The sequence below is a fragment of the Capra hircus genome, chromosome 23 (genome assembly GCF_001704415.2).
Source record: "Capra hircus breed San Clemente chromosome 23, ASM170441v1, whole genome shotgun sequence".
NCBI lineage: Eukaryota > Metazoa > Chordata > Mammalia > Artiodactyla > Bovidae > Capra > Capra hircus.
In genome coordinates, this window is record NC_030830.1 from 33,709,176 (window position 1) to 33,732,365 (window position 23,190).

The 23,190-nt window shown below is 49.6% G+C and overlaps 2 protein-coding genes across 2 annotated transcripts; both read left to right on the plus strand.

Moving 5' to 3' along the window:
* Positions 9,606-14,316, plus strand: TREM2 (triggering receptor expressed on myeloid cells 2). The gene is made up of 5 exons (XM_005696300.3): positions 9,606-9,731; positions 11,189-11,539; positions 12,910-13,000; positions 13,765-13,958; positions 14,041-14,316. The coding sequence occupies exons 1-5, from the start codon at positions 9,692-9,694 to the stop codon at positions 14,055-14,057; spliced, it is 693 nt and encodes a 230-aa protein (XP_005696357.1). The 5' UTR covers positions 9,606-9,691; the 3' UTR covers positions 14,058-14,316.
* TREML1 (triggering receptor expressed on myeloid cells like 1) lies at positions 18,198-22,791 on the plus strand. Its single transcript, XM_005696299.2, has 6 exons — positions 18,198-18,240; positions 18,428-18,760; positions 20,759-20,861; positions 21,266-21,354; positions 21,847-21,899; positions 22,259-22,791. Exons 1-6 carry the CDS (start codon positions 18,198-18,200, stop codon positions 22,571-22,573), a joined length of 936 nt encoding a protein of 311 aa, XP_005696356.1. The 3' UTR covers positions 22,574-22,791.

Here is a 23,190-nt window from a genome sequence, read left to right on the forward strand (position 1 = left end):
AAATATCGCTGGCATGTGGGGGGAGTGCCCCCAGTGTCTCGGCTGCACTGATGTTGCCCCGCTCACGGCGTGTGTGCCTTCATGGTCTACACTGCTCAGGCTCAAGGTTGCTCTGCCAGGGAACTGTCTGAGGTGGGCCCTGGGTTGCGCGCACTTCCCAGGTCTAAGCCACTCAGGTTCAGGTTCTTGGGACTCCACAAAGGCGCAGTCTTGGTTGGGCCTGCCTTTTGTGCCCTTCCCAGGTCCAAGCAGCTCAGGTGACCGGGTGCTTGGTGAGCGCAGTCTCCCCAGGAGGGGAGTGCATCTTATCACATCCCCAGTCCCAGCCGCTCAGTTTCCTGGGTGGCAGCGGGTGCACCCGTCTCAAGTGTGCTGTGTGTCCCTTCTGGGGAGCTGGTCTCTGGCTGCAACCCTCCCAGCAGATGTCAACTCTCCAAAATCCCAATAAGTCTTGGTTAGCAACTGGGAGCCTGCTTGCAGTTTGGTAGAGGATGCCTCTCTGGGGCCGAGGTTGTCCCTTTCCAGCTCTGGCTGTCCCCTGCCTGCTTCCCTGTCTCCAGCAGAGGATGGGCCAGTCTGCAGCTGGCTAGCTCTCCTCTGGTATTTGCTCAGTCCTTTGTTCTGTGAGCAGGCCTGGCAGTGCCTTAAGTTAGGGCTTTTCCCAGGATAGTTCTCTCTCTCTGTCTCTGGCTATCCCACAGTTTGGGTTGCTATCTCATGCTAGTTCCCTCAGATTGCTCTCAGAGCATTCAGGCCTGGTCCTTACTGTAAGCAATGCAGCCCGCGCCTCCCTGTTCAGCCCTGGCTTGCTGGTGGCGGATGTGAGCAATGGGAGTTGCAGTTAGGCACATAATCTGTGGGTTTCATTTATTTATTTTTCCTCCTGGTTATGTTGCCTCTACACACGGACATCACCAGATGGTCAACACCGAAATCAGATTGATTATATTCTTTGCAGCCAAAGATGGAGAAGCTCTATATAGTCAGCAAAAACAAGACCAGGAGCTGACTGTGGCTCAGATCAGCTCCTTATTGATGAACTCCTTATTGTGAACTCTTTATTGCCAAATTCAGACTTAAATTGAAGAAAGTAGGGAAAACCACTAGACCATTCAGGTATGACCTAAATCAAATCCCTTATGATTATATAGTGGAAGTGAGAAATAGATTTAAGGCACTAGATCTGATAGACAGAGTGCCTGATGAACTATGGACGGAGGTTTGTGACATTGTACAGGAGACAGGGATCAAGACCATCCCCATGGAAAAGAAATGCAAAAAAGCAAAATGGCTGTCTGGGGACGCCTTACAAATAGCTGTGAAAAGAAGAGAAGGGAAAAGCAAAGGAGAAAAGGAAAGATATAAGCATCTGAATGCAGAGTTCTAAAGAATAGCAAGGAGAGGTAAGAAAGCCTTCCTCAGCGATCAGTGCAAACAAATAGACGAAAACAACAGAATGGGAAAGACTAGCGATCTCTATAAGAAAATTAGAGATAACAAGGGAACACTTCATGCAAAGATGGGCTCAATAAAGGACAGAAATTGTATGGACCTAACAGAAGCAGAAGATATTCAGAAGAGGTGGCAAAAATACACAAAGAACTGTACAAAACAGATCTTCATGACCAAGATAGTCATGAAGGTGTGATCACTCACCTAGAGCCAGACATCCTGGAATGTAAGTCAAGTGGGCCTTAGAAACCATCACTACGAACAAAGCTAATGGAGGTGATGGAATTTCAGTTGAGCTATTTCAAATCCTGAAAGATGATACTGTGAAAGTGTTGCACTCAATATGCCAGCAATTATGGAAAACTCAGCAGTGGCCACAGGACTGGAAAAGGTCAGTTTTCATTCCAGTCCCAAAGAAAGGCAATGTCAAAGAATGCTCAAACTATTGCACAATTGCACTCATCTCACATGCTAGTAAGGTAATGCTCAAAATTCTCCAAGCCAGGCTTTAGCAGTACAAGAACCGTGAACTTCCAGATGTTTAAGCTGGTTTTAGAAAAGGCAGAGGAACCAGAGATCAAATTGCCAACATCTGCTGGATCATGGAAAAAGCAAGAGAGTTCCAGAAAAACATCTATTTCTGCTTTATTGACTATGCCAAAGCCTTTGACTGTGTGGATCACAATAAACTGTGGAAAATTCTGAAAGAGATGGGAATACCAGATCACCTGACCTGCCTCTTGAGAAACCTATATGCAAGTCAGGAAGCAACAGACAGAACTGGACATGGAAAAACAGACTGGTTCCAAATAGGAAAAGGAGTACATCAAGGCTGTATATTGTCACCCTGCTTATTTAACTTATATGCAGAGTACATCATGAGAAACGCTGGACTGGAAGAAACACAAGCTGCAATCAAGATGGCCAGGAGAAATATCAATCACCTCAGATATGCAGATGACACCACCCTTATGGCAGAAAGTGAAGAGGAACTAAAAAGCCTCTTGAGGAAAGTGAAAGTGGAGAGTGAAAAAGTTGACCTAAAGCTCAACATTCAGAAAACAAAGATCATGGCATCTGGTCCCATCACTTCATGGGAAATAGATGGGGAAACAGTGGAAATAGTGTCAGACTTTATTTTTGGGGCTCCGAAATCACTGCAGATGGTGATTGCAGCCATGAAATTAAAAGACGCTTACTCCTTGAAAGGAAAGTTATGACCAACCTAGATAGCATATTCAAAAGCAGAGACATTACTGTGCCGACTAAGGTCCGTCTAGTCAAGGCTATGGTTTTTCCTGTGGTCATGTATGGATGTGAGAGTTGGACTGTGAAGAAAGCTGAGCACTGAAGAATTGATGCTTTTGAACTGTGGTGCTGGAGAAGACTCTTGAGAGTCCCTTGGACTGCAAGGAGATCCAACCAGTCCATCCTAAAGGAGATCAGTCCCGGGTGTTCATTTGGAAGGACTGATGCTAAAGCTGAAACTCCAATACTTTGTCCACCTCATGCGAAGAGTTGACTCATTGGAAAAGACTGTGATGCTGGGAGGGATTGGGGGTAGGAGGAGAAGGGGACGACAGAGGATGAGATGGCTGGATGGCACCACCGACTCGATGGACATGAGTTTGGGTAAACTCTGGGAGTTGGTGATGGACAGGGAGGCTTGGCATGCTGCGATTCATGGGGCGCAAAGAGGTGGACACGACTGAGTGACTGAACTGAACTGATGTTGCTCTCTGGGATTCCAAAACTCCCCACAGACCCGCTGGTGAGAGTGTTCCCTGGTGTTTGGAAACTTCTCCTCCTTTAAAACTCCCTTCCCGGGATGGATTTCCGCCCCTACCTCTTTTGTCTCTCTTTTCATCTTTTATATTTTGTCCTGCCTCCTTTTGAAGACAACGGGCTGCCTTTCCGGGTGCCTGATGTCCTCTGCCAGCATTCAGCAGTTGTTTTGTGGAATTTGCTCAGTGTTCAAATGTTCTTTGGATGAATTTGTTGGGGAGAAAGTGGTCTCCCCATCCTATTCCTCCACCATCTTAGGACTGCCCCCACCTCCGTGCATCTTGAAAACGATGGCCCAGCAGCTGTGAAGTCTCAGTCAAAGTTAGACATCAGTTCCCCCAAGTCCTGCTTCTGGTTCTAGGGCTTCCCTCAGCTATGTCGTCATTGTATCCAGGAACCCCGAGGCTTCAAGAGACCTGAGTTCTCCAGCACATACATAGCAAGTGAATAAATGCATGCATGCATGCATTCAGTCACTGTTGCAAAAGTTCTAGGGCCACAGCAGATTTCCCAAGCTGGGGATACAACAAAAGGACTGAGAACCCCCAGTGAAATGGACTCTTGGAGGGCACAAACAAAGCCTTGTCTGTACTAGGACCCAGGAGAAAGGAGCAGGCTGAGCCAGACTTGCCTGTGAGGGCCCAGGAGTCTCCAGCAGAGGCATGGGTCAAACAGCGGCCTGCCACAGAATCAGGGGCACTCACTACAACAGTCCTGGGAGCCGAAGCATGCTCAAATAAGTTCTTTTGAGGGAAGTCACCATTACCTCCATTACCCCTACCATAGTTTGACCTCAGGCCAATCTACAGGGAGGGAACACAGCTCCATCCAACAGCAGAAAATTGGATTAAAGATATATTGAGTATGGCCTTGACCACCAGAGCAAGACCCAGTTTTACCCACAGCCAGTCCCTTCCACCAGGAAGCTTCCACAAACCTGTTATTCTCATCCTTCAGAGGGCAGACAGAAGGGAAACCACAATCACAGAAAACTAAGCAAACTGATAACATGGATCACAACCTTGTCTGACTCAATGAAACTATGAGCTGTGCTGTGTAGGGCCACCCAGGACAGATGGGTCATGGTGGAGAGTTCGGACAAAACATGGTCCACTGGAGAAGGGAATGGCAAACCATTTCATCATTCTTGCCTTGAGAACCCATGAACAGTATGAAAAGGCAAAAAGATAGGACACTGAAAGACTAACTCCCCAGGTCAGTAGGTGCCCAATATGGCTACTGGAGAAGAGTGAAGAAATAGCTCCAGAAAGAATGAAGAGGCTGAGCCAAAGCAGAAACAACACCCAGTTGCGGATGTCTCCAGTCATATAGGTAAAGTCTGAGGCTGTAAAGAACAATATTGCCTAGGAACCTGGAATGTTAGGTCCATGAATCAAAGCAAATTGGAAGTGGTCAAACAGGAGATGGCAAGAGTGAACATTGACATTTTAGGAATCAGTGAACTAAAATGGACTGGAATGGGTGAATTTAATTCACATGACCATTATATCTCCTACTGTGGGCAAGAATCTCTTAGAAGAAATGGAGTAGCCCTCATAGTCAGCACTGGAGTCCAAAATGCAGTACTTGGGTGCAATCTCAAAAATGACAGAATGATCTCTGTTCATTTCCCAGGCAAACCATTCAGTGTCATAGTAATTCAAGTCTATCCCCCAACCACTAATGCCAGAGAAGCTGAAGTTGACTGGTTCTATGAAGACCTATAAGACCTTCTAGAACTAACACCCAAAAAAGATGTCCTTTTCATCATAGGGGACTGGAATGCAAGAGTAGGAAGTCAAGAGATACCTGAAGTAACAGGCAAGTTTGGCATTGGAGTACAAAATGAAGCAGGGCAAAGGCTAACAGAGTTTTGCCAAGAGAATGAACTGGTCATAGCAAATACCCTTTTCTAACAACCCAAGAGATGACTCTACACAAGGACATCACCAGATGGTCAATACTGAAATCATGTTGATTATATTCTTTGCAGCAGAAGATGGAGAAGCTCTATACAGTCAGCAAAAACAAGACCTGGAGCTGACTATGGCTCAGATCATGAACTTCTTATGGCAAAATTCAGACTTAAATTGAAGAAAGTAGGGAAAACCACTAGGCCATTCAGGTATGACCTAAATCAAATCCCTTATGATTACATAGTGGAAGTAACAAATAAAGTCAAGGGATTAGATCTGATAGAGTGCCTGAAGAACTATGGATAGAGGTTCGTGACATGGGACAGGAGGTGGTGATCAAAACCATCCCCAAGAAAAAGAAATGCAAAAAGGCAAAATGGTTGTCTGAGGAGGCCTTACAAATAGCTGACAAAAGAAGAGAAGCCAGAGGCAAGGGAGAAAAGGAAAGATATAGCCATCTGAATGCCGAGTTCCAAAGAATAGCATGGAGAGTTAAGAAAGCCTTCCTAAGTAAACAATGAAAAGAAATAGAGGAAAACAATAGAATGGGAAAGACCAGACACCTCTTCAAGAAAATTAGATACCAAGGGAACATTTCATGCAAAGATGGGCACAATAAAGGACAGAAATGGTATGGACCTAACAGAAGCAGAAGATATTAAGAAGAGGTGGCAAGGATACACAGAAGAACTATACACAAAAGATCTTCATGACCCAGATAACCACGATGGTGTGATCACTCACCTAGAGCCAGACATCTTGGAGTGGGAAGTCAAGTGGGCCTTAGGAAGCATCACTATGAACAAAGCTAGTGGAACTGATGGAATTCCAGCTGAGCTATGTCAAATCCTAAAAGATGATGCTGTTAAAGTGCTGCACTCAATATGCCAGCAAATACGGAAAACTCAGCAGTGGCCACAGGACTGGAAAAGGTCAGTTTTCATTCCAATCCCAAAGAAGGGCAATGCCAAAGATTGTTGAAACTACTGCACACTTGCACTCATTTCACACGCTAGTAAAGTAATGCTCAAAATTCTCGATGCCAGGCTTCAACAGTATGTGAACCGAGAACTTGCAGATGTACAAGCTGGATTTAGAAAAGGCAGAGGAACCAGAGATCAAATTGCCAACATCCATTGGATCATAGAAAAAGCAAGGGAATTCCAGAAAAACATCTATTTCTGCTTTATTGACTATGCTAAAGCCTTTGATTGTGTGGATCACAACAAACTGTGGAAAATTCTTAAAGAGTTGGGAATACCAGACCACCTGACCTGCCTCCTGCAAAACCTATATGTAGGTCAAGCAACAACAGTTAGAACTGGACATGGAACAATGGACTGTTTCCAAATTGGGAAAGGAGTATGTCAAGGCTATCTATTGTCATCCTGCTTATTTAGCTTCTATGCAGAGTACATCATGCGAAATGTCGGGCTGGATGAAGTACAAGCTGGAATTAAGATTGCCGGGAGAAATATTAATAACCTCAGATATGCAGATGATAACACCCTTATGGCAGAAAACGAAGAGGAACTGAAGAGCCTCTTGAAAGTTAAATGGAGAGTAAAAAAGCTGGCTTAAAATTAAACATTCATAAAACTAAGATCATGGCATCTGGTCCCATCACTTCATGGCAAATAGATGGGGAAACAGTGGAAACAGTGAGTGAGAGACTTTATTTTCTTGGGCTCCAAAATCACTGCAGATGATGACTGCAGCCATGAAATTAAAAGACGCTTGCTCTTTGGAAGAAAAGCTATGACAAACCTAGACAGTGTATTAAAAAGCAGAGACATCACTTTGCCAACAAAAGTCCATCTAGTCAAAGCGATGGTTTTTCCAGTAGTCGTATGGATGTGAGAATTGGACCATAAATAAAGCTGAGCATTGAAGAATTGATGCTTTTGAACTGTGACGTTAGAGAAGACTCTTGAGAGTCCCTTGGACTGCAAGGAGATCAAATCAGCCAATTCTAAAGGAAATCAACCCTGAATGTTCATTGGAAGGACTGGTGCTGAAGCTGAAAACTCCAAAACTTTGGCCACCTCATGCGAAGAGCTGAATCATTAGAAAAGATTCTGATGCTGGGAAAGGCTGAAGACAGGAGGAGAAGGGGATGACAGGATGAGATGGTGGATGGCATCAGTGACTCAACGAACATGAGTTTGAGCAAGCTTCGGGAGATCATGAAGGACAGAGAAGCCTGGAGTGCTGCAGTGCATGGGGTCACAGAGTCAGACATGACTGAGCAATTGAATAACAACAATAATCAGAGAATGAAGGCATTCAGAGTGAATGATGTATTAGATGGGGAGAGATCTGTGACCAAGTATGAGGTCATGGGTATCTTTGAATGCAGATTTAGCAAATGGAAAGGAAAGATTCTGTGCTTGGAAGTGGGGTCATGTAGAATGTTCCTGTGCTCAGATATGAGGATCAGGGGATTGAACTACAAATCAGCACAAGCTTAGAGAAGAAAGAGTCTGATATGCACATCCTGTGAATTCATATACATGAATTGGCAGAGATTTCTTGGTGCCTGTCCTTTGCTATGAGGCTTAGAGGAACAAAAATCATACCCTTTTCTCAGGTAGGAAGGATGTGGGAAGAAGAGGTCAGAATGGAGCATAAATGGGACTGGAAGTAAGGTAAAGATTCATTGGGATTTCAGAGTTCTGTTTTGGCCTAAGATATAGGAAGCTAGAAACACTGTTAAAATAGCACCAAAATCATGGACCAGAGAGAAATTTAACAAAATATGTGAAAGATTTGTATGCCGAAAACCATAAAACATTGGCGACAGAAACCATAGAGGAAAGTAACTAAATGGTGAGCTAGAATGTGTCCAAGGATTGAAAGACTCAGTAGTGTTAAGATGTCTGTTGCTTAGTTGCTAAGTCATGTCTGACTCTTTTGCAACCCCATGCATTGTAGCCTGTCAGTTCCTCTGTCCATGCGATTTGGGGGCCAATAATACTGGAGTGGGTAGCCATTTCCTTCTGCAGGGGATCTTCCCAACCCAGGGATCGAACCTGCATCTCCTGCATTGCAGTTGGATGGATTCTTTACCGCTGAGCCACCAGGAAGTCCATTAAGATGTCTGCTGCTGCTGCTGCTAAGTCGCTTCAGTCGTGTCCGACTCTGTGCGACCCCATAGATGGCAGCCCACCAGGCTCCCCCGTCCCTGGGATTCTCCAGGCAAGAACACTGGAGTGGGTTGCCATTTCCTTCTTCCTCCCAAATTAAGCTATAGAGTCAATGAAATCCCATCAAAAGCCTGATAGGCTTTGGGGAGAGTGGAGGGGGTAGAAATTGACAGGGAGGTTCTAAAATCTACATTCCAAAGCAAAGTTACTAAAGCAGTTAAAACCATTTTGAGAAGGAACAGTGTAGTTGGATTACATCACCTGATTTTAAGACTTGTTATAAAGTTACAATGAATATGACCCAGCAATCCCACTAGGGCATATACTCTGAGAAAACCATAATTCAAAAAGGCACACAATTCAAAAAGTACCCCAATGTGCACAGCAGCACTATTTACAGTAGCCAGGACATGGAAGCAACCTAAATGTCCATTGACAGATGAATGGATAAAGAAGATGTAGTATCTATACACAATGGAATATTACTCAGCCATGAAAAGGAATGAAATTGAGTCATTTGTAGTGATGTGGATGGACCTAGAGCCTGTCATATGGAGTGAAGTGTCAGAAAGAGAAACAAATATTGCATATTAAATGCATATGTATGGAATCTAGAAAAATGGTATTGATGAACCTATTTGCAGGGCAGGAATAGAGATATAAATGTAGAGATGTGGACTAAGAGAGAGAAGGAGAGGGTGGAATGAATTGGGAAAATAGCACCGACATATATTCACTACCCTGTGTGAAATAGACAGCTAGTGGGAAGCTGCTGTAGAGCTCAGGGAGCCCAGCTCAGAGCTCTGTGATGACCTGGAGGGTCGGCATTGGGGGCAGGGGTGGGAGGGAGGCTCAAGAGGGAGGGGATGTATGTATACATACAGCTGACTCACTTTGTTAGTACAGCAGAAACACAACATCGTAAAGCAATTGTACTCCAATAAAAAAAAGTAAAGCCCCAATGAGTAGTCAAGGTGGGGTGTGGTTGGTAAAAGACCAACACATAGATCAAAGGAACAGAATGGACAGTCAGGATGGAGACCTACATGTCAAATGACTTTCAGTGAAGATACTAAGGCAAATGAGTGGAGAAAGGATAATCTTCTCAACCAATGAGAAGGCTGGTACGGGCTGGCCCGTGAGCCGCCCTCTCAGCGGTCTGGGATCCACAGCACCCCCTGCTGGGCTGCAGCGGTGGCTCCTCCTCTCCCGTCTTCACCTCCCCCGCTCTGCTCCCCCTCCCTGAATCATGAAGCCAGATCCCAGTCCTGACGATTGCTCAACCTCCAGGAGCCAGTTCCTGTGGGCAGTGTCTGGGGAGCCCGACCCTCGTGAAAAGACGAGATCTTGCACAAGGCACCCTGCATCTGTCCTCCACAAGGGAAGGGTGACATGGAGCTTGTCGGGCTGCTCATCCTGCTCGCTGTCACAGGTAGGAGTCCCTCCCTCCGCTGCTGACTCTCCCTCCCCTTCCTTGAGTCTGTGGCAAGTGGGTGGGTGGGAAGCGCTGAGCCACACTCTAAAGACGGCTGAAATCCTCCGCCTGTCCTGCACCCCCACTTCCCACTGTGCCCCGTATTCTCCACGCTTCCCCTTCCTCCCCAGTATCAGCTCTTTATGCTGGTGGAGGCATCAGAGGCTGCTGGATTTGGACACCTAGAAAGAGGAGGAGTTCTGATGGTGGCATCTCAGGCACTAGCTAGTAGTTGGGGGAAGTTTGGGGAGCACTGGTAAGAGTCCCTAACATTTTGAACCACTTGAGCATAAAACTAGTCCCAGAGGAGTAGCAGGGTGGGAGGGAGAAAAGAACCCAGCACTGGGAATCGGCATCTTTGGGGTACCCCTCCTGGGCTCTGAAGGTCCTCCTGTCCTCAGCCCTGGGGGCTGAAGGTTCTGTGATTGAGCTGCAGGGATGAGCACCCCAGAATTTTGCACATGACAGCATTTTCTCATTGGGGGATGCTTCTTGCTCCCACCAGAGGAAAAGTCACATGGTGTTGGAGGGAGACAATGTTCCAGTGAAGCTGGAGTTTCTTAGCTGGAGGTGGATCAGGGAAAGCGGGGGGATGTTGGTCTGCCTGGAGGCAGATGGACAGGGTGGTATGGGGGATATTGCTTATCAGGTCTCTCTGGTTCCAAAAGGCAGGCCACCAGCTCCCTAATCCTGGCAAGTTTCTGTCACCCATGTGGTTGACAAAGGGATTGAAGAGAAGGGAGGCTGAGGCAGAGGGTGCTGGGTGATTCTCTTTCAGCCCCTGCCCTGGCATCAGACTGGCGCTCCCCCACCCCAAGGAGGGTCCCTAAAATAGCAGCCTCATGTTTCCCCCAAAATAGCTCTGAGATGCATCTCTCCTGAAAGGGGAACAAAGCCACAGAAATAGGGAAGCAGGAAGCTAAAGGTCACAAAGAGGAGAATGTGGGGCTGCTACTGGCATGGGCAGCTGCAGAGTTAGCAAGCATGGTGGGCATGGGGAGGGAGCGTTCAGCACCCCGTGGGACCAGCCCCAGGCCTGAGAGGCCACGGGCCTTGCTCTCTTGAGATGGAGGGGGAGAGACGAGGGCATGATCCCCTGTAACAGGAAGAACACGTGTGGACTAGGACCGGCAGGAACTTCAAGACCAAATGTCTCTGGAAATAGGCTCAGAGAGGGTCAATTACTTCTCTAAAGTGGTCCAACAAGTCCAGTGGTGATAAAGCCAGACCCAGACCCAGGACCCAGGGTTCCTGGTTTCCTCACTTCCTATAAACACACACTTGGGCTTTGCCACCTCTTCCCAGCTTATGTAGACCTGAGTTCCTTACGGGCAGGACTGCTGTCTCTTCTGTTCAGTGAGCATAGTAGGTGTTCAGTAAACACACGGTGCAGTGAAGGAACGTCTCCTCCCCAGAGCTGTCCGGAGCGCACAACACCACGGTGTTCCAGGGCACGATGGGCCGGTCCCTGCGGGTCTCCTGCCCCTACAACTCCTTCAAGCACTGGGGGAGACGCAAAGCCTGGTGCCGCCAGCTGGGTGAAGAAGGCCTGTGCCAGCAAGTGGTCAGCACCCACCCCTCGTGGCTGCTGTCCTTCCTGAAGAGGCGCAACGGGAGCACGGCCATCACAGATGACGCCCTGGGGGGCACACTCACCATCACGCTGCGGAATCTTCAAGCCCACGACGCTGGCCTCTACCAGTGCCAGAGCCTCCACGGCAGCGAGGCTGACACCCTCAGGAAGGTCCTGGTGGAGGTGCTGGCTGGTGAGTGGGCGGCTGACTGCACCCCGCCCTGAGGCTGGGGCTCTGAGCACAGGATCGACCACCCTCGGGGCTTTTGGGGGCCCTGGGAGGTCCCACGGTGTGGATTTTGTCCCCCTGCCCAACTGAGGGCCACTGCGGCTGGTTGTGCCGATTGCTGACTGCGCGAGGGGTCGCCATCCAGCCCCGTGCCCCGTTCCAGGCTGCGCCCCCTGGTGGAGGACTGCATCGCTTGCAGGAAGGGTACAGTCCTTCCTTTACAGACACTTAGGAGCTAGCTGTGGTCCTGCTCCCCTCCAAACAGCTTTATCCATCTGGCATCCCGTTGGGATGTGAGCCCTGAGGTGGTCCTTAAGGAGTAGGAGGACATTCACTCATTCCCTCACCCAACCACCCAATGCACCTACCGATGTAGATTAAGCACCAACTTGGTACAGAAAAACAGGCCCAGAAAGGAACACTGCTGTGACCCGGGGCAACTGCTTCTCTTCTCTGGGCCTCCATTTCCCCATCTTTAAATGGTGGTGATGGAGTCAGTGCCGCTGACCCCATATGGCTCCCGTAAGAAACAAGCAACAGAGTTTTACAGTGCTTGGGGGCAGTGACAGCCCTCGGCCCAGTCTCCTGCTGCTAACTGCTTGGGATCGTCATTCCCGGTTTAACTAGGTGAGACAGGGAGTGCTGGGGTCCTTCTCGCCCCTGAGCTTGCACAGAGGTGCCCTCCAGGAAAGCGTTCTGTCTGTGTCTCCTGTGTCCCAGACAAATCTGAGGTTACAGATCCCTTTTCTGACTCTCTCTTTGTCCAACTCTTCCCCCTAACATGGCCCCTTATCATGGAAATGAAGGTCGAAAACTTGTCTAAGATGGGGAGGGTAGGTGAGACCATCTGCCTTAGACCCCAAACCCCATCTCCATGGAAGTAGGTGGCGAGGAAACACCGCGATCCTATCAGAGTCTAAGGCTCAGCTGACTCCCACAGATACAGCAGGAAAAGAGTAACAAGAATAACAATAACAATAATATCTGTAGCTGGTACAGCCAGCTTGACAGTCCACACCGGACTTTCAGAAACACCGATCGTCTCGTTTGCTCTTCCCAAAGACCCTGTGTGATGGGAGGGTGGGGGTGCAGTCACTGAGCTCCTTGAGGGGATGGGCACTACACAGGCTGTTCTCACTGAATCCTGCAACACAATTATTAAGAAGGGGTTCCTAACTGCTCCACTCTACAGGTGAGGAAACTGAGGCTCAGAGACGTTAACAACTTGATCCACACAGGGTGAGGTCCCAGAGAGCTTCACCCCACTCAGAGGGGTCCTCTCCACTGTGGCTTCAAGAAGGGGACTAGCAGCTCACAGGCTCTGTCTCCCACAGACCCCCGTGATTACCAGGACCCTGGAGATCTCTGGATCCCTGAGGGGTCCGAGAGCTTCGAGAATGCCCAGGTGGAGCACAGCATCTCCAGGTATAGTGACATGTCTTTGCTAAGATCCCTGGGTAGACTCCACCCTGCAGAGCCCAGGCATGGGGTGGCAGCTGGGGGGCGGGGGGTGCCAGAAGTACAGATCCCAAGGCAACTGGAACAGGAAGGGATCTATATATGATCTTGTCTAAACACCCCTCCAACCCGCCAGTGTGTGTTGGTGTGACTGTACCAGTTGTTAAAATATTGCAAAACTTCCCTAACAGTTTATAAATAGCTGATGCTCCAAGATTCTTGAATGACTGGCCTCCCACCCCTTCCCCTGGCAGCCCTCAGACAGAATCCTCACAGTTCAGCAACAATGAAAGTTTTAGGATTAATATTTCAGCACAAAACTTGTACCCCCTGATCCCTGCTTCCCTGACGGGACCAGAATCAGTTCTGACTGGTTCTTGACTATGTACTGGTGTTTAAACACTGTTAGTATAACCATGAAGTGCACATGTGTGTGCACACACACACAAAAACACACCACAACACATCATACCATCATGAAGGCAGAAAACCGCTCAGCAAGGGCGGTGGTTGTTTGAAAGTACTCAGCTGGCAGATCCATGCCTGGAACTCAGGTCTCCTGACTACAGGCTCCCCCAAGCCCCATAAAGCCTCATCCAGGGCTGGCAGTGGGTGGGGGAGGTGTCCCCAGCCCCCAGAGCTCCTGAGGTCTCCCCATTCCTTCTCTGAGGACAGATTCCAGCGTGTGTGTCCCCTCATGGCCTCCCACATGCCCTCTTTGTTTCTCCAAGGAGCCTTTCGGAAGAGGAGAGCCCCTTCCCACCCACTTCCATCCTTTTCCTCCTGGCCTGCATCTTTCTCAGCAAGCTTCTAGCAGCCAGCGCCCTCTGGGCTGCAGCCTGCCATGGGCGGAAACAACGGCCACCCCAGGCCAGTGGATCAGACTGTGGTCACAACCCAGGTTACCAGCTCCAAACTCTGACAGGTGAGCTTGGAGAGCACAGTGGTGGCCGGGGGCTGGAGAGGTGGGGCAGAGAGGCACTGAGTGAGTACCCTGTCTGTTGCAGAGCTGAGAGACACATGAGAGAGGAGGACCCTCAGTGGAGAGAGGTTCAGGAGAGGTCTGCACGGATCACTCCAGCCTGCTGCACACCCGCCCCTTGGCCACCAAGTCTCCTGGCTCTGCTTTGGCAAAAGGCCGCTCTGCCTCTACCCTTCTTCCTTTGGCCGTGGAAGCACGCGCGCGTGTGTGTGTGCTCACGCACGCATGTGTGCTCATGGGAGGTGGGAAGGATACCTCCAACTTCTGGACATTGGCCATTAAACAGTCTCACAAATAAACCAAAGACTTCATGTTTCTTTGATGGTTTAGGGTGTCATGAAGGTCTTCTCTTTTGCTACAAGGCTAGGAGAGTGAATACCGACGAGGAGAAGTCAGAAGGTCTGGCTCCTTAGGGTCCAGGGTCTTAGAATACCACGTTCTTCCATTTCCACAGGCTCCAAGCTGGCCCAACTTTTTAAGTCTTCTCTCTCCCTCCTAGAGATCTGATTACCAAGCCCTGCTTCCCTCTGTGGAATTTCTCTAGCATCTTCTCTCATCCTCTTGCCTCCCGTCCACTCGTTCCCTATGATTATTGCTGGGCCCCCACCCCAGGCCCCCCTCCCTCTGCCTGTCTCAAGCCCCCCAAAGACCATCCAGTTCCCAGCTGACTCATCCATTCGTCTCCCTAGAGGTTTGTTTTTATCGTGTTATGCTCCCTCCAGAGAAATGGCAAGGGCTTGGGTTGTCGGCACAGCATACCAGAGCTAGGGACTACTGGTCCAAGCCCCAAGCCTCTCATCGTATAGAAGGGAAACTGAGGCTCAAAAGGGAAAGATTTACCCAGAGTCCCCTGTGCAGCCTGGAAATCCTACTTTCACTTGACTTTCCAGGTGCCCTTCCCTCTAGCTCAACCCTACTTATTTATTTAAAATAATCCCCCCTCTTTTTTTTTTAGCCACGCTGCATAGCTTGCAGCATCTTAGTTCCCTGACCAGGGATTGAACCTGGGCCCCAGCAGTGGAAGTATGGAGTCCTAACCACAGGACTACCAGGGAAGTCCCAATCCTACTTATTTATTCATGTACTTATTCAATAAAAACTGTTATTTTCTGTGCCAGGTACCAGTCCAGGCATTGGAGACACAACAGTGAACAAGACAAGCAAAGATTTCTTCCCACACAGAGCCTTGATCTAATGGGAAGAAGGCAGACAGACAAATACAATGTCGGTCAGTCAGCTGGTTGGGAGTGCGGGGAGGGCAGAAAGCCCGGGGAATGATGCAATTCTAAAGGGTAGTCAGGAGGCACCACTTGAGAAACACCTCAGGGAAGCAAGGCAGGAAGAGTGTTCGAGACACTGGGAACAACCAAGGCAGCTTGGGGAACCTCATCTCTCTCTTTAACACACACACACACCTCCTGCACCAAGCATGAGGGGAAACTAGATGGAAGCTACCCTGAAGGCGGGCTGTCCTCGAGGAGGAAGTGGGCTGGCCATATCTGCAGGCTCTCTGTCCCGGCCTCAGAGCGGAAGGCCAGGAGTCCCTCTCCACGGCCACATGTGGCTGCATTGCTCCCTAACCTGGATGCGAGTCCCTGGGGTTTGGAATCACTGGGAAAGAGCCCCCAGTGCAGCCCTGTGTATCAGCCTCAGGTTAACAGGTCACTCCCCTTGTCACAGCCCTGCCCCACCCACTCCCGTCGAGGCTGTTCTGCTGGCCTCTGCCCCCAGCTCTTGGATCCTGGTCTAGTCTGTGTTTCCCTGGCCTCCCTGACTCAGCTGCACTCCAGTGAAACTTCCCCATTGGGTCCTGGTGCAGTCGTCTCCTTCCTGCAGACACAGGCACAGTCTAGGAGCCAAGACAGAGCAGAGCCCAAACCGAGCCCACGCCAGCGCCCTCCCGCCCACCCCGCCTGAGCACCGGGAGTGAAGGGACAGAAGGGGAGGCTCTGGGGGTGTGCCTGGTGGAGGGGTGCTGCTGGAACTTTCCTGCTCTTGGGAGCTCAGCCTTTGCTCCTTCCTGCTTGGCCAGGTCAGAGACATCCACCCTGGGATCCCCCGCCTTTCACTCTCGAGTGCACACTGAACTGAAAGCGTTTTCCAATGTGAAGTTTGCCTCCTTAAGAAACCTTGAGCAAGTTCCTTAACTGCTCTGAGCCTCAGGCTCCTTGCACATAAAGACAAACAAAAATCCCAACACCAAACCAAACCCCAACAACCCTACTTTGGTGGGTTTTTATGAGATTGAAAGAAATAACATGAAAGTCCCTGGCCAGCTGTCTGGCACATAGTAGGTCCTGCATAAGCACTGGCTTTCTTCCTCTTCTCAAACGCCTGGTGAGAGGACATGTCACTGGGTCCTTGCCACTTCTGTCCCAGGCACCCAGTGGGGGACTATGTCTGTTTTAGGCACTCAATAAATATTGAAGACAGTTCTCCTCCTCACACAAATCTCCCAGGTTGGCTTATTAGAGCAAAAATAATTTTCTGGTAAGGAAATAAAAGAAAGACTGATACGCCTTGGCAGGACAGACATACATCCTTCCATATCACTCACAAGGGAGACCCAGGTGTCCAGTCGGCTGGAGACTCTGCCAGTGTTAGCACCGAGAGTCCTGTGTCCCCAGAAAACCCTCACCCCAGGTGAACAGGGACAGCTGGTCTCCGTATCACCGTGTCCACAAGACTCGGCTAAACACGGTTTTCTCAGGCTCCTGGTCCCTGCTTCGCATTCTCAGCTCCCTTGCTCCTAGAGGGAGGAGGAAGCAGGGAGAGGGGAGGAGGAGGGCAGGGAGGACAGAAGACGGAGGGAGGGTGGTTTTTCCAGGCCCCTTTGCAGGCATGAGCATCTAGGTCAGAGCAGTGTGTCCTCCCAGGCATTCCCACCTGGCCTGCTCCGGTCTGAGCACTGGCGCATCCCTGGTGTCAGCAGGTTCACCCCTCACATTCTGTGCAGGATCCCCAGCCCCAGTTCTGCACAAGGTGATGCAAATGGGGGCCAGATGGACCCTGTGCAGGGATTGGGTTTGTGTCATGGAGAAGAACCCCAAATTATGAGACTTGGAGCTGATATAGAGCATCTGGCACATTGAGCATTGGCCCATCTTCCTCTCTGGCGGGAGAGAGAGACATCTTTACTTCGGAATAGAACCTGATCATTTCCAGGGAGGAAGGGGAAGGATGGAAGCAAATCTCTCTGGAGCTGACACACTGTCTCTAACTCCCCAGGCACATTTGCTCTTCAAGCTCCCTGGAACAAAGCTCGGTCAGTGACCTTTCCTGAGAAGGCCCCGATCATGCAGAAACATGAACATATTCACAGAGAACTGTCTTCCGACAGAGAGGACAGTGCATTCATGAAATAAAAATAATACATCAAAAATGCTTGGAGAATTAAAAATACTGTAAATTTAAAGCACTAAGGGATAAAAATTTGAAGGACAAGAATAGAAGGGATGGAAGAAAAAATATGAGGATATCTTCCAGGAATCAGAACACAATGGGGAAAAAAAAAAAAAAAAAAAGGAAGGAAACCTAGACAGAAAAGCTATGAAAATGAGATAAGTACAGGAGGTTCAATATCCGATTAATTGTCAAAGCAGTAGTGCAGCGCCTGGAAGTGGAGACCGTGGTCCACACCGGAAGTGTCTAGGGAGCACTCAGCACAGGGAGCGAAGACACGTCAGCCCAGGGTGCACCATCGAGGCGGGGCTTCCTGGATGATCTCTGGAGAGCTCGGGTAGGGCACTCACACAGAATTTAAAATTAAGATGGACTCAGGCCCTGGGGAGGACATTTTACTTCCCTCCTTCACAGCTCTGCATCATCAGATTCTATATTTGGAATACCCTGAAGATCATCTTCCCCCTTTCTCTAGTGCTCCCTGGTTGCCATAATCCTCCTCCCTGACTTCACTCCTTAGGGGTGCCCAGGATCCCAAGCTTCTGTATTTCCTTGGGCCTTCTCATTCTGCCTCGCCCACTCCTATCTGGAGCACTGAGCCAACCAGAGCTTGGAACAGCTCCTTCTCCCCACCCATGGCGGGGCCCACCAGTGCCTGCTTCCCAACCCCATGGTCATTGAGAGCCCCACGTGAGTGTCTGAGGCCAAATTTCCTGCCCCCAGGGGAATGCTGTGTCAGTGCCCAGAAGAGCCTCAGAGCTGACATCTCCTTGCCCAGCCATGGGCCCCAAACTGCTCCTGCTGCTGCTCCTGCGACTAGTAGGTAAGGTTCAGAAGGAGCTGCACCCTGGGCCCCATGTACCCTGCTCCATGCCCAGGGATAATTGGCATTGCCCTGGCAACAATTACATGTGTAGGCCCAGAAGTGGACCTTTAGACCCCTGACCCCCTGGGCAGTGGGTGGACCAGTAGGTGCCCTGCCTGACATTTCCTCAACTTTCCTTCCCTAGGCCAGGGCTCGACCGGCAGCCTCCCAGAGCTGCTGCAGGCGCCCAAGGGGAGCTCCATCCTGGTGCAGTGCCACTACCGACTCCAGGATGTCAAGGCACAAAAGGTGTGGTGCCAGGTCCTGCCAGAGGGATGCCAGCCCTTGGTGACATCAGCTGTGAATCGCGGGGCCCCAGCTGGCAGCCGCGTATTTCTCACCGACCTGGGGGGCGGCCTGCTCCAGGTGGAGATGCTTGCCCTGCGGGAGGAGGATGCTGGAGAGTATGCCTGTGTGGTGGAGGGCCTCTCGGGGCCCCAGACTGTGCACAGGGTCACTCTGGATGTGCTTCCTGCAGGTGAGTTATCCCAGCCTGGCCAGCAGCCCTGGCCTGCCCTCCTGCCCCAACCTGCCACTCTTGGGTCCTCGGTGGGTGGGAGCCCTTGTGGGTGAGGAATATTGGCCAAATGCCCAATATTCTTTTGACAGCTCTGCAAGGAACGGAAGCCAAACTGGGTGAGAAGTCTGAGATAAATCAGACAAAGAGCAGTCCCCTTTCCGCTCTTGCATGGGTGGGTCTCCCCACAGGAAGTCACATCCTTCTTCCCCTACTCAGGGTCTTGGCCTCCTCATCCAGCATTTTTAACATACCATATGCTGTTATTTCCCCCTTAGAAATGCTTTAAACAAAGTTTTGATTCAGACATATCAACCAGAATTAATTTTTTGGTATATGTTCCAGGCTTAAGATTAATGGCTTAAAAACTACTGAATTTATACCTTATTTTATAAGTCTTCACTGAGCGTCTAGTATGTGTCTCATGTAACAGGCAGGGTACATTCAATGGCTGAATTCCTTTGACTTATTCAGTTTTAAAAACAGAAAAAGTGTCTCATCAATATATAGTCAATATTCTCGACCCTATTTCAGTTTACAAAGTACTCTTCACAGGATTCATTTTTACAGTCTATAACTTTCTCATGTCTAAATATTTACTAAAAGAACATTTCAAAGTATTAAATATTCCTCAGAAAAGTACAATATTGCAAAAAATAATTGTTCTGTTGGGAACATGGTCAGCTACCTGAGGAAGCAGACTGTTCTACCTTCCTCTTATGGATGTTGACATCTTTTTGATTTTCAAGCATTCCTTTCTTAAGTAATTTGTGCCAAAGGCCCAAAATAAGGAAATCAAGACATTTTCCCTTTTGGTTTTCTCCATCTGTTATGAGGAGGGACTAAGCTGTCATTAGAGTCTCTCATGGCCACAATTTTTACTCGCATTATAAACATACTCCTGTTAACTCTGGCTGCCCTTTGTTCTCCCACTTCCTTGACACTCTAAGGTCTAGTGACTCAAGGTTAGAACTTCCTAAACGGCAAATGGTCACAAGACAGTGCGCTGGGGAAGGGTGGCAGGGAGATGGGTGCCCTCAGTGGGACATCTGAGGTGTGGGGGCCCCAAGAGTTGTAGAGGATGGATATTCAGGCAAATGGGTAGAGCCCAGTATCCAGGGAGGATACAGTGGTCTTAAAAACCAGATCAGGACATATGCCGCATGGCTGGGGTCAATGATGTCTCAGTTCCTGGTTTACCGTGGGGCAGGGAGTGGGAATGGCGATTGCTAAGAACCAGGCAAGACCCTCCTCTCAGAGGATCTAGGAGGGCTGCTGTGTTCCCAAGGCAGATCCTCAGGCCGACAGAAACCAACCCTGAGCCCCACAGACAGAAGCTGAGCACATTGTTGGAATGACAAAAAAACTTGTCACAAAACTGAGTCTCAGGGTCTAAGCCAAAGCTCTCAGCAGTGTCAGCTGGCATCGTGTCCTTTCAGGACCGACCCTATGTTCCTTAGCTCCAGAGCTTGGGATGGGGCCCAGCCAACCTGCAAGGCTGGTCACAAGGTTGCAGGTATGCAGAGAGGTCTAGTAGGCTGGGCCAAAGCCCCTTTAGAGAGCAAGTGATGAGAGCTGGGAGCAAGGTCCCCAAGGAGCTCAGAGTAGAGAGGCCTATTCTGGGGGCGGGGAAGGGAAGTGGGCACAGATAACACAGTGGGGTTTCTGCATAGTCTGAGCAGCCTGACTGAGACTAGGCACAGGGGGAGCGGGTAAAGGAGAAGAAATTCAGAGGGGGAGGTTGGGAGCTGGCGGCAGAGGGGAAGCGAGCATGTTCACAATCAGATAAAGACTTAGACTTCCAGAATAAGAGGCCCCTTAAGGAATATCCCAAGCACCCCTTTGTGTTTCTTACTCCAGATCTTCCTCAGTTTTATTCCCCCAGTCCCTCAGATCTCAGCAAGCCCTTGAACCCTGCTCAATAAGGACTTCCTTCTCACTCAGCTCCTGGCCTGAAAGAGGAGGAGGAGGAGATCCATCAGGATGGGACTCTGGGTGAGAGCTCCTCTTTGGACTCTGTAAACAGCGGCAGCCCTTTGGATACCAGCCAGGATAAGAAGAGGTACTGACAAGAACTGTATGTGGGTGGCTGGGAAAGGGTGATGGTGAAGATACAGCTTGTTTAGAGCCCCAGACTAAATCGAAAGGAAAACTTACAATTCTCTCCACTCCTGGGGAAGCTGCTCAACAGGTAGGCAGGTAGGCAGACAGACAGGCATACCTCTCTATTCCAGTTCAGCACTGAGCCCTTTATTCCAGTAGATCTCCAGTCAGGATACCCTGATAATGTGTCTCTCTTCTTCCCTGCTTGAGTCTGCCTGCCTCATTCCATTAAAAAAAAAAAGCTCTTTCTCCTGACCATGGCACACCAAGAATGGTGCCTCTGCGCCACTTCTCCAGGATTCCTGCCAAGCAGCTCCCCACCAGGTTCAGGGCTAAGCTCACTTCCTTCTTCGTGTGTCTCAGCAGACCCTGGATTTGGGGTGCTGTGTTCCTGCTGGGCCTGCTGGTGATGGTGGCGGTGGTGCTGCTTGCTGTGATGGTCAAAAGGAAAGGTGGGTAGCTCTCCACCTGCATATCCCAGCAGGGCTCTTCCGGCCCTGTATCAGCCACTCCTGCATTTGAGGCTGGGAATCCAGGTCTGCTCCCCTTACAGATGGGCCTCGGCAAGCGCCCCCAGGCCCTACAATTCCCGCGGCTGAAAGGTGGAGAAGAGCAAAGAGATTCCATGGGAGGTGGCCTGGGGAGAGACAGGAATTGTAGGGTGAGACAGTGGCACTGGGGACAGGTGGCTGGAAGAGATGGGGGATTTCAGGAGATGGCTTGAGTGCTGAGACAGGATGAAGGGAGCTGTGGAAGTTGTAAGTGGGGGAGTTAGGGCTGGCTGGAGGTGGGGGCTGGGGAGATGGAGGGGGAAGACTTTGCTGGTGGGAGTGGGGATGTTTGAGTATGGGCTAGAACAGAGGTTGCCAAGGTTTCTGAAGAGAGTGCATGTGTGGGACGCACTGGGTCAGCACAAGGAGCAGTCTGTGCTTCTGTTCCACCAGGAAACAGGTTTGCTGTTGGTGGACAATCTCAGAGCAGTGGAACCTCAAACACGGTAAGAAACCTCTGCAGGCCCCCAGCCAAATTCCCTAGACCCTCTCTCTGCCATACTCACTGACAAGTCCTGGGATGATCGGGTGGAGAAAAGACTGGAACCCACATGAGGTCCAAATCCACTTCTTAAATGCCGTAAACTTGCCAACTATAGTCTTCCACCTTCCCACTTTGCCATTCACCTGCCCAGATTTAGGGAGATACTTGGGGCCTGAAAATCTTCCCAGTGAAGCCATCTTGCCCACAGACATACTCAGGATTCCGGAGACAGATCCAGTGTGATCCTGAACTTCCCACCTCAAGGAACTGGGGTAGAGGGAGGCATTTTCTCTTTGCCTGACAGGCCTGCTTTTGTTATAGGCTCCCTCCTCAGCGGTCCACCACATCAGTGACTCTGGACTAGCTGTTGATTTGCCATCAGATGTACCATATGTCAAGCTTGACTCACCACCTTCCTTTGATGATACCACTTACACCAACCTTCCTCCTGATCCCCTGTCAGGGAAACTCCTACCCCTAGAACCACCCTCTGTGGCCCCTCTGCCTCCTAAGGTTGAGATCAGCTCCAAGCCTGTGACATACGCTACAGTCATCTTCCCTGGAAAGGGCAAGAGTGGAGAAGCCGCCGGCGAGCCAGCCCAGGAGCCGCCTAATAGCCAGGCTCCACCCAGCTGAGCTGTTCACCATCCTGTACACCCGCAGATTAGCCCCAGGGTTTTATGTAGCCATCCATGCAACCCATGCTCTAGATCCTTAGGCTATCAGATCTTTAGGATCTAATGTCTTGACTTTTCTGACCTGGTAAGTGATACTTGGAATGACTGAGGTGTCCTGGGAAACTAGCCATGTTAGTTCCTCTGCCATTACACCAAAGAACTAAATAAACTCTAAATGATAATATATGAGCTCTTGATGCTTGGGAGGGAATGGAAGGGCCCTGGTTTGACTGCTCGTCAACTGAAAAGAGTGGTCTAGAGTTTGTGCTGTAATGCTCTCCTGCCAAAGGGGAAGTGATTTCCCTCCCTGATCAGACTCCTGCAATGCAGTCTGATTTAAGGGGCATGAAGGGGGATTTCTTCAAAAGCATTTCCTGCCTTTATCATGACACTTGAAAGTATAGATTCATTTGCTTGAGACAGAAATCTCCTTTTTTCTGCTTTTGACCTTGTAAACAAACGTGACCTCTTACGATGCAACACATAATGGGAGAAGGAGGATAATTCCTCAGCGCCAGGGGCTGCTAGTGCTAAAGAACCCGCCCACCAGTGCAGGAGATGTAAGAGACATGGGTT